General features: G+C 37.1%; 1 protein-coding gene across 2 annotated transcripts; it reads right to left on the bottom strand.

The window, feature by feature from the left end:
- Positions 1–1,108: 1,108 nt before the first annotated feature.
- Positions 1,109–14,268, bottom strand: LOC104243149 (protein TIC110, chloroplastic-like). 2 transcript variants are annotated; one of them, XM_070165965.1, is made up of 15 exons: positions 13,556–14,268; positions 12,911–12,970; positions 12,047–12,170; positions 11,823–11,891; positions 11,617–11,715; positions 10,949–11,015; positions 10,204–10,268; positions 9,931–10,025; positions 9,606–9,730; positions 9,318–9,418; positions 7,200–7,416; positions 6,231–6,385; positions 3,129–3,254; positions 1,731–2,696; positions 1,109–1,644 (listed from the first exon to the last, which is right to left on the bottom strand). In XM_070165965.1, the coding sequence occupies exons 1-15, from the start codon at positions 14,092–14,094 to the stop codon at positions 1,402–1,404; spliced, it is 3,051 nt and encodes a 1,016-aa protein (XP_070022066.1). In that variant the 5' UTR covers positions 14,095–14,268; the 3' UTR covers positions 1,109–1,401. The 2 variants fall into 2 exon arrangements, with proteins under 2 accessions (XP_070022066.1, XP_070022063.1); XM_070165962.1 differs by having other exon boundaries at positions 9,606–9,733; positions 13,556–14,267.
- Between the last annotated feature and the right edge of the window lie 3,306 nt (positions 14,269–17,574).

The following is a 17,574-nucleotide window of genomic DNA, read 5'->3' as shown; positions in this document are numbered from 1 at the left end:
AAAGGGTAACATAGTCTTTTCATATTAATTTTAATAGACTAGTGGCTACTATTGCTAAGCATTAAAAATGCTGGATAAAAAGTAAATACACTTTAAAAAGTGGCTACCCCACACAATTTTTACAAGTATATATATATATATATATTAAATAATCAAAAACCCTTCTTCCTCTGGTACTCTATCAAAGTGAACTAGAATAAAAGAAAGTCAAATAAAAGGAGTCATCTAACTGTGACAAAAGACAGAATTTGTTGTCTGAAACAAGATAACAACACTAGTTACACCACTGCTTCATCAACTTTGTCTGGGTTTTAAGGCATTCTAGAATTCTAAGCATGACGAACATTTGTTTTAACAATAGCCAATTGGAAATCTTTCACATGGACTAAGGCCAATGTGCATAAGCATAAATAAGATTTTAGACAGATGATTTACCCATCACGGTGTCTCTTCTGCTTCGTCCCTCTTAGTATGTCGACCACCTATTTAAACATATATAGACTAAATTTTCTTTTATTTTGCTTGAATTAGGCCGATAAACCGCCCGATAAAAGTTAAACTGATACCAATCCACCCGATATCTTATCGGGTGGCTAGCGGATTAATACATTTAAAAGCCGATAATCGATAAGTCAAACCATTAAGAGTAAATAGATAAGCAGCCTTACCCCTAAGTTTTTGGGGCCCAAATAATATTTTTAGTTGTGGAATTACTATTTTAGTTTTGCTTAGACAATATTGAAGTTTATAGAAAAGAAAAAAAATACAAAATCCTTATAAATATGGAAAGAAAGACCATCTATTTTTTAACAATAGAAAGGTAACGAATTGTAAATACGTGGCTAACATCTTACTAACTTGAATTTCTTGACCAATGTCAATATTAATATTATAGTTTATAAGATAACTCCACTATAAACAAAAAGAAAGAAAAAATAAAAAATCACTATAATATTAATACTATATTATGCAAATAACTATACTACTGACAAAAAATTAGAGCCCCTTATTAAAATTTGGCTTTAGGCCCATTTAGACGTCTTTGTTATAGGCTAAGATTTGTTGACACAAAGTTCCCTCTCATCCTGACTCACCAAGGAAATGAAAATTGAGACACAAAAGCCTTGCATTAAATCTATCTTTTCATTGGTACATTTTAATTCCTTTCCCTTCTAAAAGGAGAAGAAAGTCCAATTTGTAACTAAGCAACAAAGAAACTCAAAAAGCATAACAGTGCTCAACCAGTTACTAAATACCAAAAAAACGATACTACCATTTCTGCTCACATCTTAAAGCACAAAGATACCTCAATTACATTAAATGAAAAAAATTACCAGTACCCATCCCCCTCTCTCTCTCTCGCCTGATATTCAGACATTCATCAGAAGCTATAAAAAAAAATCAAAATACAAACTCTTCCTCCCCTACCCCATTTGGTAGTTCTCTATCCTTCATAGATCTCAAAGTTTCTGCTGTTGAATCACTTATACCTAACAGATACTGTAACCTGGACAACTTATCCGGTGCAGGATCACTCTTCGCATATACAATGAAAAGATCAGACAGTTCTTCTGGCACCTCCCAAGATAATGGGGTCGAAGGAACGGCCTTGTCACAAGCTAGCAAATCATTGAGAGACGAAACCTACAAAAACACAGAGAAGCGTTAAAACTGCAAAATTACGACATTATTCACGCAAAACCAATAGCATCTTCATATCAGACTCATACCAATGCTTTATGGTTTTTCTGCCTCAGAAGGGATACAGCCTGAATAAGCGAGTTTAATAACCTGCTACGAGCTAGTTCATGAACAACTTTTTTGGCCTTCTCAGCATTAATAATAAGATCTTTTGGGATATTCTCATATACCTCTACTTCGTCAAACTCTCCGGTACCAGATGAGAAGATATCATTCACTGTCTTTTTGAAAAGATTCTGACGTAAACTCTCAGATATCATGGTGTTTATATCTACTGAAGATTCTTTCAATTCTCTAATCTCCTTAATGCTCAGCCTTCCCTGACCAACAGCAGTTTCAAGGGCTGCCGCCAGTTTTGTTGTTGTGATGCTCTTTATTATATTCTGGGCATACTGAGGTGGCAAGCCAACATTCTTCTGCAATTCAGTAAGCTGTTCCATTCTGGCCTTGGTTAGCTGTCCATCAGCTAAGATCACCTCAGCTTGTTGCCTAAAAGCCTGCTCAGCTAGACTTCGGTGCACTTCAACAATTTCCTTATCAGTCAACCCAAGGATGCTACCAAGTTGACTTAACAAAACATATTCTGAATCATCCTTCTTTGTGGTGATTTGGGCCCCAAAAGGAATTCTAGTAACCTCCCCAGTTAGACAAAAGAGCAAGTATGTCTTGTAAAGATCAGTTCTGTCTCTTTCCGGAAGATCATCCTTGAGAGAAATCTCAGTCTGGATTTCCTTTCTCAAATTGTCCTTGCTGGGTTTTACTTTCCTTAGTGATTGCAAGGACTCCCACTCCCCATCCTCCTCGTCGGTTTGTTGAACCTGCTCCTTTTGAGGCTCTTCTGGTGGTGTATCAGACGATTCACCCTTGATGTCCGCAACTAGTTGAGTCACAACCAAACTATTAAAGGCTATCATCTTTTTCAGTTCTTTGGCTTGTTCAGTGCGGCTTCCAGATCCTCGGGCCTTTTGAATGTAACTGATGAAAATCTTTCTGACCTGTATTTGTGAAGCCACTGAATGTAATTAGAAAGATATTCTAATATATAGAAGAGCCTTGGAAGCAGCTGGGCGTTGTCTTGCCAGCTTGCCGACCAAGGGCTTCTTTGGTAATTTCAGGTGATTCAATTATTTTGATTGGTTTAGCTTGTGTAGGTACTGTAGTTGTATTGTTAGTTTTAGGCTATGAAGACACTTTTGCCATTGTAGGCTCCATAAATTTTCACTGCAGACCACTTGGCTCAGTTGATTGGACAAACTGAATGCATCATCGCTCTTCTATGCATTAGACTGCCACGTGTTCTAGGAAATGATGATATAGTATTTGGTAGACAAAAAATGAATAAAATACTAGTCGAGGTATATTTCTGATTGTGGAATCAAATTAAACTTTTACAAGCTGTAAACGAGAATTAGCATCCTGATACTTACTGCCTTACTAGCAATAGACATGGCAACCTCCCTGGTTAACCGTAAACCATATGCTGCCTTTCTCACAGATTTTTTGATTTCAGCATCATAACCATCTACACCAGCAGCAATTGCTTCCTTAACCACCTGCAAACAATATTTATATTGGGTGACAGGAGGGAATCAGATTAGCTCAATTTCACACCTTTTACACCATAAGAAGTTGAAAGAGATCAACCCACTTAAATACTGAAAACTAAAAACTCACAATTTAAGAAACAAAATCTCTAACAAACGTGGCTTGTTACAATGTGATTACTGTACGTAACAAGACAACGCCAAATCAACTAATTCTACACTATCTGAGAAACCAGAATGGAAGAACTTGCTAAAATTGACATAGGAAAACAAGCTGGCAGGGGACACGGAATGGGACAGTGCTCCAATCAGGAGCTTTCTATTATCTACATACTGAGAGGTGCATACTGATGCATATGTAAGCACACATATATATCGACTGAGGATGAAAAATTGAGGGGGGTGAGAAATAATTTACTACTGCCTACTTCAGTAGAATGAGTTTTATGGCATAAGATGCCACATACTACTACAGTTGACAATGGGCTTCTGCTTTCTGCAGATCATACATGGTAATAGAATAGTTGTTGTGAACAGACAAGCAAACCCTACTAGCAGGTTTCGACTCAGTACACGTAAACTCTAATCACTAACTACACTCAGCACCGCCAAAGTTTATGAAAACATCTGAATTACTAGATGAAAAAATTTAACCTTCAACCAAATCACAGATAAATGAAAGTTAAATCGTTCTTGTTCCTTTGCTTTTATTGGGGAAAGTTTGCATTTCACTCCATTCAATCATCCTAAGTTTTCTACCTGTAGCATAAGATGCGAATTTTCAAAGGAACAAGAACAAAAAGGAAAAGAGACACTTTCTACAAAAAGCTAACTATATAGACAGTTAAACTGACAACATTTGCTCCATTGCTTACTTCCTTCTGGTTCTCTACTTGAAACCCATTGATAGCACAGCTACTTCCCCTCGCAAGAAGATTTTGTAGCCACAAGAACTACCGCGCCGTAAAAACTTGCTCCTGCAGCTCAGTGCCAAATTTTTTTCCAAAATAACCATCTTGAAATATGTATTCTTTTTTTTTATAAGTAACCCATCTGGAAAAATGATTCTCTCACAAGAAAGAGTGAATGCTGAAGACAAAATGTAGAGGCAAAATTTATCCATTTGACAACCAACTCCAAATCATTCTAAATATCGAAGAAAAGGAAGATGAAAAGTAAGTAATGGGTACCTCTACTTAGTTTTCTTTAGTGCATGTTAGTTGTGGAATGGGGCTTGACGTTCTTGGTTTTTAGAATTAAACTGGTTTGATTTCCGTTTATGACCCCGACTCTTCAATTCATTTTATCTGTTTGTGTCAGGCATAGCAAGACAAAACATTTCCATAGCAACTTCTGTTTATCAACAACCACCCGGGGTTTGTTGCTAGGGGGAGTATAGGGCTTTGTATGTCGAATGATCAGTTTGCATATATTTTCGCCAGGTCTCTCATTGGTCCTCTTATTAGTTACATGTGTAACAAGCTCGGTACATATAATTTGTATACACCGGCTTGAGGGGGAATGTTAGATAGTTATGTGTAAATAGTTAAAATAGCACGGTGTAGCCAGTTTTCGGACTGGTCATTCAAAAATAGTCAGTGTTTGCCAAGTCAATGAAAAATAGCCATTATTTTGCTGCAACAGAGACCGGTCCAGCATAATATACTGGAGTTCGGTGCACCTGTGCATGAACTTCCAGCATATTATGCTGGACCGGCATACTTTGCTGGCTCCAGTATAATATACTGGAGACTGGAGCACCGGTGCTCCAAACTCCAGTATATTATGCTGGACCAATATATTATACTGGAACTCCAATATATTATGCTGGAGTATTTTTCCGGATTTTGAAGTGTTTTCGTTCAGATTTATCTTTACATGAAAAGTGGCTATATTTCGATTACTTTTGAAATTGTGGCTATTTTTGAATTTCTCCCGTGTAAATAGTCATGGTCCCATATGTAGTAGGAGTAGAATATGTCCTAGTCCTATATGTAGTAGGAGTAGAATATGTATTATATATAGGGCTCACTGTATCATTGTTAATAAAATAGATTTTCTCCTGTGCATTCTCACACATACAATACACACTACTCTTTGTTCGCATTTGACTTTCAGGGGTAAAACTGCAACTTGATCAAAGCAATTTTTAGGACTAAATATCACAATAACAACAACAACCTAGTAAAATCCCACTTGGACTAAATATCACAATGTTCTAAAAAAAAGTTAAAATAACAATAAGCTAAATGAAAAGTAACTCCACATAAAAGGTCTAATATTTCCAAATATGTAGTAGATCTATACAAGAAATGCATTTGACAGAGGGCACTTTCACATTTGAAAGTATACATGCACAAAAATTATGGGGCAGAAGGTAAGCAAGGTAGAAGCAGTCAAGCAATAGCCTTTGGTCCTTGTTAAGTGACCCATATTGGTTGAGAAATGGAGCGTTTATTTCCTTGAATGGTCTTGGGTCATTCTCACCTTATCAGCTAGCTTTTGGGTTTGAGTTAGGAGCAAGGTCCATTAGCTTCACATTCCTAACTGCTTTTTCCCAACATTTATGACAACTTATTCAATTCTCATACACCATGAAGCGCATGGGATAAGGGTATCAGGTGAATAAAATGTAACTTCCCAGATAACAGCAGAGTTTTCAAGTTATCTCCTCAATTAAAAGCAAGCACAAAATAGGTCTCTGTAATGACATTATAAGCAGTATGGGAAGTTTTGTATTTTACCACCATCTAGACCAAAGGTATCTATGGCAACTGAAGGGGGGTTGGCTGTGATTTCCTAAAGGCAATTGCTCAAAACATCAAACTACACTTGGCTAATTTAACATAAGAGAAACGACAGGGTACACAAATTCTTATATAATCCACAGCAAAATTTGCCTCATGCCATTACAGCCCAATCAGCTGCATAGCATAAAAATGAACTAATTGACGCCGCATAAATAGAGAAGAGACTGGTGGTTACCTTTTCAAATAAACTGCCACAGATATCTGCATGAGCCGCCTCAACTGTTTGCTTGGGAACGCAAAGCATGACCTGCAGGCGTTCCAATGCCTTCATGTCCTCATCACTAAGTTCTCCATCAGCGACAAGCTGCTGAAGCTTTTGCCTATAGATTTCTGAAAATGAAAAGTAAAGACAAGCTTTTCCAGTGACAGAATACAACAGTTCAAATTATCTTTTCATAATGTTTAAGGTTTCAGATGAATGCGTCAGGCACATAGTAAAGTTCATGTTGCATATTTCAGGAAAAAAACTTAGTTCATAAGACGACACATAGCATTACCTAGGTGGCTCAAAACATTGTCAGCGTAATAATACCTTGACTAAACTGGAGCACAGAATCCAAGATACTATAGATAGGTGGTCAACGTTGTACACAAACCAATAGGACAAACATCGAAAATTCCCTAATCCCTCCATAGGTCTACTTGTTTGGTTGATGCGCCCTTAAGCATTCTCTAATCTTATAGCCTCATTCTCAACATTTTGCATCCTCACTTGCAACACTCCAAAACGGAAAACACAACAGAATCAGGATATTCAATTATAAAATGAAATTACTAATGGCCGGTAAGCAAACTCGTGACACTACAAACACCTCTCCTATTCTAGTCAACTGACATGCTATGCACTATGCAGAAATGGGGACAACTAAAGTTTCAAGGACTGCTTCAGGAGGAGGTTTTATTACCGAATCAGAAAAAGAAAGTCGACACTCTTGTACTGAATGGACAGCTCAGTTATATCTTTGCATCATAGATGAATCAACTGAAACTCAAACCAATAGCCTCAACAAGTTCTTCTTAGCACTCCTCGATGTGATTAAAAACTTGACTACTAACAAGAGGCTTCCCTCTCCAGAAAGATTGAAAATGAAAATGTCACTCAATATCCATTAGAAGATAAAGTTACAGTAAAGTCATGAGTTACCTTCATGAATCTGAAGAGCCTTTTGCGGATCAAAACTTAATTCTTCACACAGCATTTGAAGATAGGCTGCTTTGCTCTCAGCAGCTTCTAAATCACCACTGGTAACAGCTTGAGCAAGTCGTTTACGGTATACTTTTGAAGTGACATCCAATGTGATTGTCTCTGCTTCTCGTCTCCCCAAACCAAATATATTTCTCAATTGGTTCAAAGCAGCAAGCTACAAGAAGAAATAACATTGAACGGTTAAAAGGCATACAACTAAATGACAAACAGAAGAAAATCAAATGGCCTAGAGACGATGCACGGGAACTCCTACTCGTTAGGGTGCAGAACCAACTGAACACAATACTTAAACAATGATCCAATATACTCCAATATTACAAGCACATCGGTCTAGAAACTGATTGGTCCCACAACCATCTCATCAATGAGAAATCTGTTTCCTGAATCAAGCTAAGAGTAATCCTTATGTGATAATGACGAGGAACTTAGGCTGATTAGCATGCAGCTATCAAAAGAGCCAAAGAGGATCATAGACTGATTTGCGTGCAACTTAAAAGAGCCAAAGAACATTGACTGCTTTGCATGCAATTATTTTTGACTGATTTGCACGCAATGATTAAACAAACTCTATTATTACATCATTAGATATTGTAGTGATATCAGCCTACACCCACAAAGCAAGATTCAACAAGGTTGAATTACTCCAAATTTATTATCTACTCTATTTTATAACCTTATCTACGTTTTTATAACCTTATGTTTTCATAGAAAGGTACTCCAAATATATCATCAATATATTTGTGGCAGAAACATATTTACCAAGAATGAAATTCAAAAACCAATACATGTACTTTTTCATAGTTCTAATGTTCTAAAAAATGAATGTTCTCAAGGAAAAAAAAAAGATAAAAGAGGGTAAGAAAAGGATCAATGTAGATATAAACAAAAGAAAGGACTCAACATACTACAGCCTTTTTTTAAATAACCATGGTGGCTGGGCCAGCTTGCACACACCTCGACTAATTCCACGAGATACTTGCTACTTCCCACCAGCAACAAGCAAGCCTTGGACAGATAGGAAGAAATCACCTAGTTTTTTTTGCCACCTGAGACCTCATGATTCTTAACCCACTTCATTGACCACTTGGCTACACCCTTAGGTGCACCCAACATACTACAGCTTTTTGTGCTATATTTTTCTCATTGGACATGTTTTTAGGGACATGGAGCATATGCAATACATGTGATGCTGACAACCAAGAGCTCCCTTCTATAATATGCTCTACCAAATATGTTAATACACGTGTATATCACTCTCATCTGGGAAAATATGAGATCCTCTGGAGAAAAGCAATTGAAGCCAACAAGCCTATTTGTGCAAGTGTGCAACTTAGCATAATTAGGACAAGAGCCGCTATCAAACTAGTCTTTCTTGCTTTCATCCTCATCAGACAACTCGGACCACATTTAGATTAGTGCATGTCACCTTTGCACAAAGGTCGTGCTAATCCTCTTGATTGAACAACCACATCATCCATTTTTTGGTTCTAGTTCCATTAACTTATCATAAGTTTAGTAGAACAAAGAGGCAGGAGGACAAGCAAGAGATATGGGACAAAGGAGTAAAAATGGAGGGATATTCTGTCTTCCCATGTCAGCATTTTCAACCACAAGGAAGCTAGAAAAGAGAAAAGAATATGTGTCTGCTCCAGTGTCGTCATACCAAACGCAAGGGGGTGCATAAGCTATCTTCCATAGGAAAGCAAATCAACAAGTATTAATTTTTAAACCTGTACCAGAAGTTTAATATAGTGAAGCTGGATAAAAAGAAATGTGTGTTCTCCTTTAACTTCTTGTCCATTCATACCCAAAAACAGAAGCAGGTGGATAAACCATCTTTCATAGGAAAAGTATATCAATGAATAACCCTCCCCTTTAATCTTTTCAAGCCCCTCCCAAGAAGCAAATATATGTTAAACATAACTTAATCCGACATATGCAAGGAGAAAAGAAGAGAGAATCTCAAACTTTCCTGCCAAAATGGCAGGAAAGTAGAAAAGGAAAATTCCAAAAACCCTATAAAGAAAGAAGGAGAGAAAAATTTAATCACCATACCTTGTCTTCTTCCATCCGACCACTTGACAAAGAATCTGTAATATATGCTCTGTAGAGAAGTTTTAGGTCATCCATCTTTCTATCACCATCATACTCCCCTCCTGAAGGAACAGGAAGGAAAAGAATAAGGAAAAAGGGAAGTTAACTCCAGGTACCAAACTGACACACAAACAACAAACAGCTGAAAGAAAAAAGCTTCGTGAAAGGATTTCACTTAGACTTGAGAGAGACCAGTGACTTTTAAAACAAGTTCTATAAGAGTCAGCCAAAGATCACCAACAAACATACCTACTAAGGAAACTGGCCCAATGCCCGGAGCAAAGCGACTAGCATCACGATGGTTCTTCAGTGAAATTAGCAAATTATTAAATGACAATATCTTATCAAGCTCCTCGATCACACGTGTCGCTCCCCTGCTGAACAACCCAATCGATTTATTAAACAAATGATACAAGCAAAGAATATGGAAGATTATGTCGTGCTAGAAATTGCACGAGTTATCCCATTTGTATTACACAGAATTGCCTAGTAAAAGATTTATCCGGTGAAATTCAAGTCGCGGATATGCCTCAAAGTTCCCTTTTTAAGAGGTTAAACACACTTAAGACCTTACGTTGCTCTTGTTCTTGATTTCAAACTGCCAAGAGCAAGTGATATGCATTCCTCAACAAGCTTTCTTGCATGCTCTTTAAACATCTCTTCTGCAAGCTGCAAACACATAAACAGTCATGGGCATATTAATGATGACCAAATACATGGATATAGTAAAATCGATCATGAATATCATGCAACAAATTCAAAACAGTCTTATCTTTTTTTTCAAGGAGCAAAGTACGTTTTACAATGATGTATTTAAGTAGAAATGTGATTATTTTTTTGGCACTACCTCATCCGACAGCCGATATGCAAGCTGTGCTTCTCTCAAACTGACCAGCTGGTTCACATCAATATCTGGAGAAACAAGTGAAGTAGTTAAATAAACCATGCAAAGCTTCTGAAGTAAAGTGGAGTAATTAAATCATGAAAAAACAACTGAAAGAACTTCATCCCAACGCACCATAACTTAGAATTGCAAGGTCCGTTAGCTACTAGGAGTTGAATTTGTGTAATTAATGAAAGAATTAGCATTTGCAATATAAGGCTGGTAAAAGCCATAGAAAGACCGATACTGCCCTAGAGAATAAAGATACATCCAGACTCAAGAGCTATTGCCAGAACGCCCTCAAAACCCATAAACCAATATGATATATCACTAGACATAGAGAAATTTGAAATGAGAGAAAGACTTCCAGAGAAAAGAATCTCTTCTCGGTGCACGAGTGGAACCCACCAAACCCATGCAGCACAAGGAGCCTCATGTAACAATTCATCTTATTCAGGATTAAGCGCCATATATCACAAAAGAGACAAACTTACGCACATAAGCTGATTTGCTAAAATTACCACAATAGAGAGAAAATTTTAAGAATAGAAAAAGGAAATCCCAAGCAAAAAAGCAAGTAGTTTGAATGTTTTTGGAAAAGCATTACTTTCATTCAGCGATACAAAAGAAAGCATGTGAAGAGATTTGCTCTGAATGGCTCATACATTAGAGAAAAGCAAAAAGTGCCTTCTAAGGCATCAGTATTTACCTCGGCCAACAGACTTAAGCTTGGAGGCATATAATCGCTGTGCATTGTCCCTGACAGCAACCTCAACCTAATGAACAAAAATGTAAAAAACAGGTGAAATGAAGTAGAGAGTCAGATAACTTTTCCTCTTTTTTTTTAGGAAATGGTAAAATAGTACGGAGCCAGATAACTTGGAGATAACTTGGAGCCCGTTAGGACATAAGAACTTTTTCACTTTTCTTTCGAAAAATTTTCACTTTTTTTCGAAATCAATGGTTGGCCATAAAATTTCCAATTTTTCACTTGAAGATGAATTTTGTAATTTTTCGAAAATTTGAAAAACTCCAAAAAACTGTTTTTCAAAATTTTCACTCTGATCACTCACAAAAATTAAAAAACAACCCAAATTTATATTCATGTCCAAACACAACTCTAATTTTCAAATACTATTTTCACTTGAAATTTTTTTTCACTTTTTTTGAAATTTTACAATTCTTATGTCCAAACGCTCACTTAGGAATCTAATACATAAATGAAGGGGATACAGAAAAGGAGGAATGACAGCAACTTCAATCAGAAGACAGAAATGTTAAAGCCACAAGCAGGGCATGGCACTGCACAATCGAACAATTCCAGAAAGAAGGAGGAGCGAAAAGGGGCCAACGGAGATGCATCGAATTATCCACTACCTGGGAATCAGTAACCTTGAAAACACGTTTCCAAGGTAAAAGGAATGCAGATGCTTCTCCAAATACGAGAGTTGAGACGTATATCAACTTCTGAAATGCCTGCACGGGAGAAGTCAGAAATGGTCAAGTTCCATTTATTGTTCTTTGATAACTAAAGGCAGTACAGTAGCCATAAAGTGGAAATTAAAGCTAAAGAGATGACCCACCCGACGCTGTTCTATATCTCCATCACGATCTCCCGTTTCAAGTCGTTGCCTGAATATTCGCCTGCCAATCTGAGAAACCAACATGCATAAGTTTCTTAACACTTGACGAATTATTTATTAAAGCAAACGTAGCTCATCAACATAACATTCTACCTTTGCAAACCCACCACAGCTAGGAGTATTGTAATGCTGAGGTACAGAATCAAATAAATACTTCAAGTTACCTCCATATGCATATCTGCTGCATCTGGATCATCAATTCCCAAAGCATTTTTAAATTTGATTATGGTATCAACTTCATCGCCTCTAAGTTCTTCAGTCCCAGTAGGAAAGACAGCAGATACATATCTGAACACAAATCAAATTTGATGCATAAGAAGGCGCAGATAAGCTAAAAATGTTTAAACTGATAAGTTATATGGGCCATGTCACTGGTAAATAAAAAGGACATATAAATTCAAAATAATCATTTGAAGTGAATAAGCAAAAATCTCTGCTTGATTCCTTTTACGTATCTGAAACAAGTATCACGCCATGTTAGTTATAGCATTCAAATGTAATTGGGTCAATATGCCAAGACAAGGATAGCAATTTTGATACTTTCTGGGTCATAAGGAACTGAAATTGTATAGAAAAGCATGTGCAAGAAGTTGTAACAGCAGAAAGGTGACAAATACTTTCTTTTTCTTTTAATCTGCAAAAGTTGACACAACCTTAAAACTTTTCAGGGATCTTAATCAAGGAAAAAACATCTCAGAAAGGAAACAAAATCAATATGTTTGGACGTAGCAAGCAACCAATTAACTACAAAACCCATTCTTTGCCCTACAAAGTGCTTAATAGGGTCAAACTCTGCTACTTTTATTCACAAACAAGCAACTCATATAAAGAAAATTTGTCATACGACAGTTGGGGGAAAAAAGAAACAAAGAGCACAAAAGAAACCGAAAACGAAAAAGGAGAGAGATGTGATAATACATTGAAGAGGTTTTACTCGATTTATTTTTTTCAGAAATATATAAAGCGTTCATGTCAGCCAGGGTGTTCGTAACAAGTTAGTACTTCAGTGCAGACAATTTATCACTCACCGGCAATATATATCACGTAGCTCCGCATTGAATGCCTCATTCTGTTTGCTGACACCATACCTAAACAATAAAAAGAAGTAAAGGGGTAAAGAAATGAGGTGACAAACGTCAATAAACGAAACTAGAAAAGTTAGAGAACTCTGATAAAATTTAGTGTGTGAAAGCTCATAAAGTAGCCAACATGGAATTTGATAAATAAGTTCTAGAAGAAAAAGCTAAAATATATATGTGGTAGTAGCATGTTTGGGAAACAAAATAGTCTGTAATCCAGCCACAGCACCGGTCAATTGTCTGAAATAACTAATTGTTACTAAAAGGTCATTAAGCCAGAAATAAAATGATAATTAGGCTACTTAGCTGATCACAAAGATAATCAATCAAATCAAAGCAAATGGTCCAAGCATCCGCATTAGAGTTTTTTTTTTTTTCCTGAGAATTACACTATTCAAGCAACCCACTACGGGAAAAAATTACGCACACCCAGTGTTTGCACCAACTCATGTTAATTTAACTTTAAGTGGGGCATTGGTCACAAATCCAAGAAATAGCACATATTAATTAATTTGGTTGGTGCAAGCATTAGTTGCGGGTAAATAGACTGGCAAATAAATAAATAAATAAATCAAATGAGTATAGTGGACAAACTTATTAGCAATTGCATCAATATCTTCCTTGTTCAAGGCAGCAGGGTCCTCAAAATCAGCCACATAGTTATGCAAGTTAATAGCCGCGACTTCAGGAACACAGGAATTCAATGCATAAGCGGCGCCGGCACCAGCAGCACCAAGAGCAATAGCACCACCCACCCCAGCATTGCGGGACCCACCAAAACGAACACCAAGCCCGTACCCAGCAGCCGCAGCGCCAGCAAATACTAAAGCCGAGCTGGCTATTCTGATGGGCGGTGACATGGCATCCACGAGGGATTGAATAGGAGAAAGCTCTTTCTTACCTCCAAAGACATCTGGCTTGACCGAAATAGACGACGAAGGGGGTTTGTCAGGGACAGAAGAAGCAGATGAACGGACAGTAGATAAACTGTAATTGTAGCGAAAATGGTGGCGTTTCTGGGAGATTTTACGGGTAAAACGGAGAGGAGTAGGGTTGAGAAAAGGAGATAAGAAAGTAGTTGTGGTGGGGTTTACAGAAGGTTGGTTGGTAGTGAGGAGAAGTGAGGGGTTCATATTGTGGAGCTCCTATCTCGTCTTCTCTCTTTGTTGGAGAATTTTTTTGAGAGAGAAGAGAGGAGAAGATGATGTGAAGAGGGGTGAGTTATAGGGTTTAACGGAGTCGGAAGAGAACAGTGAGTTGGTTTGGAAGAAAAAGGATAGGCGCTTAAGGAGTCAGGCGTCCCTTCCGTAAAGCTAAAACAAGAAGATTTATAGCTATCATTTACTAAATTACTTAGTATAGCTATATTTTAACTTGTTATAGAGTGTATTCCATCTAATTAAGTTAGTGTATTTATGAATATAATAGGAAAAATCGGTAGAAAAAAAGAAATTACAACTAACGTATAGACTGTATTCATATGTATTCGCGAGTTGTATTCATGAATACAGTAACGGAATTTGCGGAAAAAAAAAAGTCTTCAGCTGTTTAAAAACGGTAAGTGAATCAATTAACGCGATAGAATCCTAATATAACTCAACAAACTCAATTATAACATACAAATTTGTATTTCCAGTGATAAAAAAGATTTATAACTATATTCATATATATTCGCGAGCTGTATTCGTGAATACAATAATGAAATTTACGGAAAAAAAGGTCTTCAACTATTTTAAAATGGTAAGTGAATCAGTTAACGCGATAGAATCCTAATATAACTCAACAAACTCAATTATAACACACAAAATTTGTATTTCTAATTATAGAAAAGATTCTTAATCGAAAAATACCCCCAAAACAGAGCAATCTTCAGAGATTCAATCCATCATTTCTTTTTTTAGTGGTATTTTTACTAAAATATTTTTAGTGGTATCTTTACAAATAGATTTATATATTGAAATTATATAATTACATTGAATACATGAAGTATAGCAGGTCATCTATATTGCAAAAACATATTAATACATACTGCAGATACATTTGAATACATATATACATCTGAATACATAAATTATATTAATTAAAAAATATATGAATACATTCTACAATACATTGAATACATATTGCTGAATATATACTGCTGGACAAAACAGTGAAACAAAGTAAAGCTTTGAAATTATATAATTATATTGAATACAGTTAAATACAATGAATATATTGAAAAAGTAGAAAAAACTAAAGACAGTGAATACAATGAAATACATAGAATACAACGAGATACATTGAAATACAATGAAAAAAAAGATAACAGACTTTTCAAGTTCCTCAACTCCAAACTCCGTCCACAATCCACCGATATCCAGGCACCGTCATGTGAGACGGCGCCCCGGTACCGGCGCCGAGGTTTATGGTTTTTCTTGTACAACACTCTATTCTCTACCAAAAACCTTGCAATCCTCCCTCTACTCCCATTCTTCGTACCAAAAACCCTAAAACTCTCTGTAAAAAGTGGGTAGCAATCAAGCAGTACTATCACTTCTGAGAAACCTAGCAGAAGCCGCATTTGGAATCAGCGTCGGCGCAACGGCTCTCAGCTCCTCCCTGTACACCATCGATGGCGGCCTCGTACTCTTCGACCGGTTCCGAGGAATTATCGACGAAACCGTCGGTGAAGGAACTCATTTTTTGATCCCATGGCTTCTCTCACGACCCAAATCCCATCGTAGGTTGTGATGGCGCCCGACACCATTGTCAGGAAAGCCAACTCTAATTCAACTAATGAGTTCTCATTATTTTACCCAAACAACCCCAACATACTTAACAGTTAAGCTTTTAATAAATCGATAAATAACAAGATCATAATAATATAAATAAATTCCAAAATAATGGTCTACAAGTGTGTGCCAAGAACTAGTGTCACAAATATTAGGGCAACTAGTAGAATGTACAAAAATAATATCATCCTACTGCCTGAAATAGAATAAAAAGTACATAACAATAACAAAAGAGGAGAACTCTGGTATGCTACTGAACGGCTTAAAATGGGCAGCTCACCGTGAAATCTCGATCAGGAATCAGGAATGTGCGCCGGACGGGCAACTAGATGCACCTGCCTAAGATCCTGTACAGTTAAGTACAAAGCATAGTATGAGTACATAAACAACATGTACCCATCAAGTATCCATTTTAACCTCGAAGAAATAGTGACGAGGGGTCGACTTGATACTTATTAAGGTCAATATCAATAATATATAAGGTTTACGCTAAGTATGGATAGCATGAATATAATGACAGTCTCAGAATAAGGAGAAACAATATATATCAATTTTAGTCATGTCATATAGTAATTTACATTTCAAAGCATTTAAATAGAGTAAATCATAGATGAATTCCACATAAATAACATGCGCACATTATGCCGAGGTCGTAAGGCCCGGTCCAACATAATAATAATTGTTCACTGCTAAAGGGTCGAATGGCGCGAACCATAGATGCATCTATTTCTACCGAGGCGATCGGCCCAATCTACAAATAGAAATTATTATCAAGTAAGCACACATTGCTCATTTATAATCAAATAAATTCATACAAGCTCTCAAGTAAGTGCGTACATTCATTTATTTACAATTCCTAGCATGTCCTAAATGATCTCATAGCAAGCAAAAACGTAAATATTTGCAGGTATGACATGATATGGGCCCTAAGCTACCCGGACAATTAGCATAATAGTAGTTATGCACAGACTCGCGTAGCCCCCCCCCCCTCACAAATAGTCACATACAATTATTTAATTCGCATAGGGGGTTATTTCCCTCTTACGAGGTTAGAAAGGAGACTCACCTTGGTCCAAAGCTTACTCCCAATTTCAAAAACGCGCTCAAACCCTCAATTCGGAGCCGAACGATCCAAAACTATTCAAACGGGGTAAGAACTAGTCAATACAAGCTCAAGAGTTCATATTCTAACTATTAAAGTAATTTTTCAACCCTAAATACAAGTTTCCTAAAATCCATCCTCTGGCCCACATGCCCGGATTCCGAAAATTACTGAGGGAAGTTGTTACCCATAACATAAGGATAAAAAATATATGATTTTTACTTCATTCCATAATAAATTTCGTGGTAAAATCTTGTTTTTATCAAAACCTTAGGTTTTACTCAAATCCCATGATTTTTACCGATCTTTACATGTTAATCTACCCAAAATCCAAGTATTTAACTTACATATAGTAGGAATTACTTACCTCTAAGAGCTTGGTGAAAATCCTCTCTCAAGAACTCCAAAATCGCCCAACTTTTGAGTGGAAATGAGCCAAAAATGACTAACACCCGCAATAAATGAAGGCCACTGCCTTCTGTGAATTCTGCATCTGTGGTCCTGGGCCGCACCTGCGCCCACCGCATCTGCAAAAAAGAAGTCACTTCTATGGAAATTCCACTAGCCGGCTGGGCCGCTTATGCGGAAGGTAGGCCATTTCTGCGGCTCCTAGGTTGGCCACCCTTGGCCGCATCTGCGATGGATCGACCGTTTCTGCGGTCTCGCACCTGCGGTTGGCCAACCACAGGTGCAGTTATGGCAATAACCTAGAGCTTCTTCTCCTTCCAAAATTTCCT

This window comes from Nicotiana sylvestris, chromosome 1 (genome assembly GCF_000393655.2).
Source record: "Nicotiana sylvestris chromosome 1, ASM39365v2, whole genome shotgun sequence".
In the NCBI taxonomy this organism is placed as follows: Eukaryota; Viridiplantae; Streptophyta; class Magnoliopsida; order Solanales; family Solanaceae; genus Nicotiana; species Nicotiana sylvestris.
This window is presented reverse-complemented; position numbering and strand designations above follow the sequence as displayed.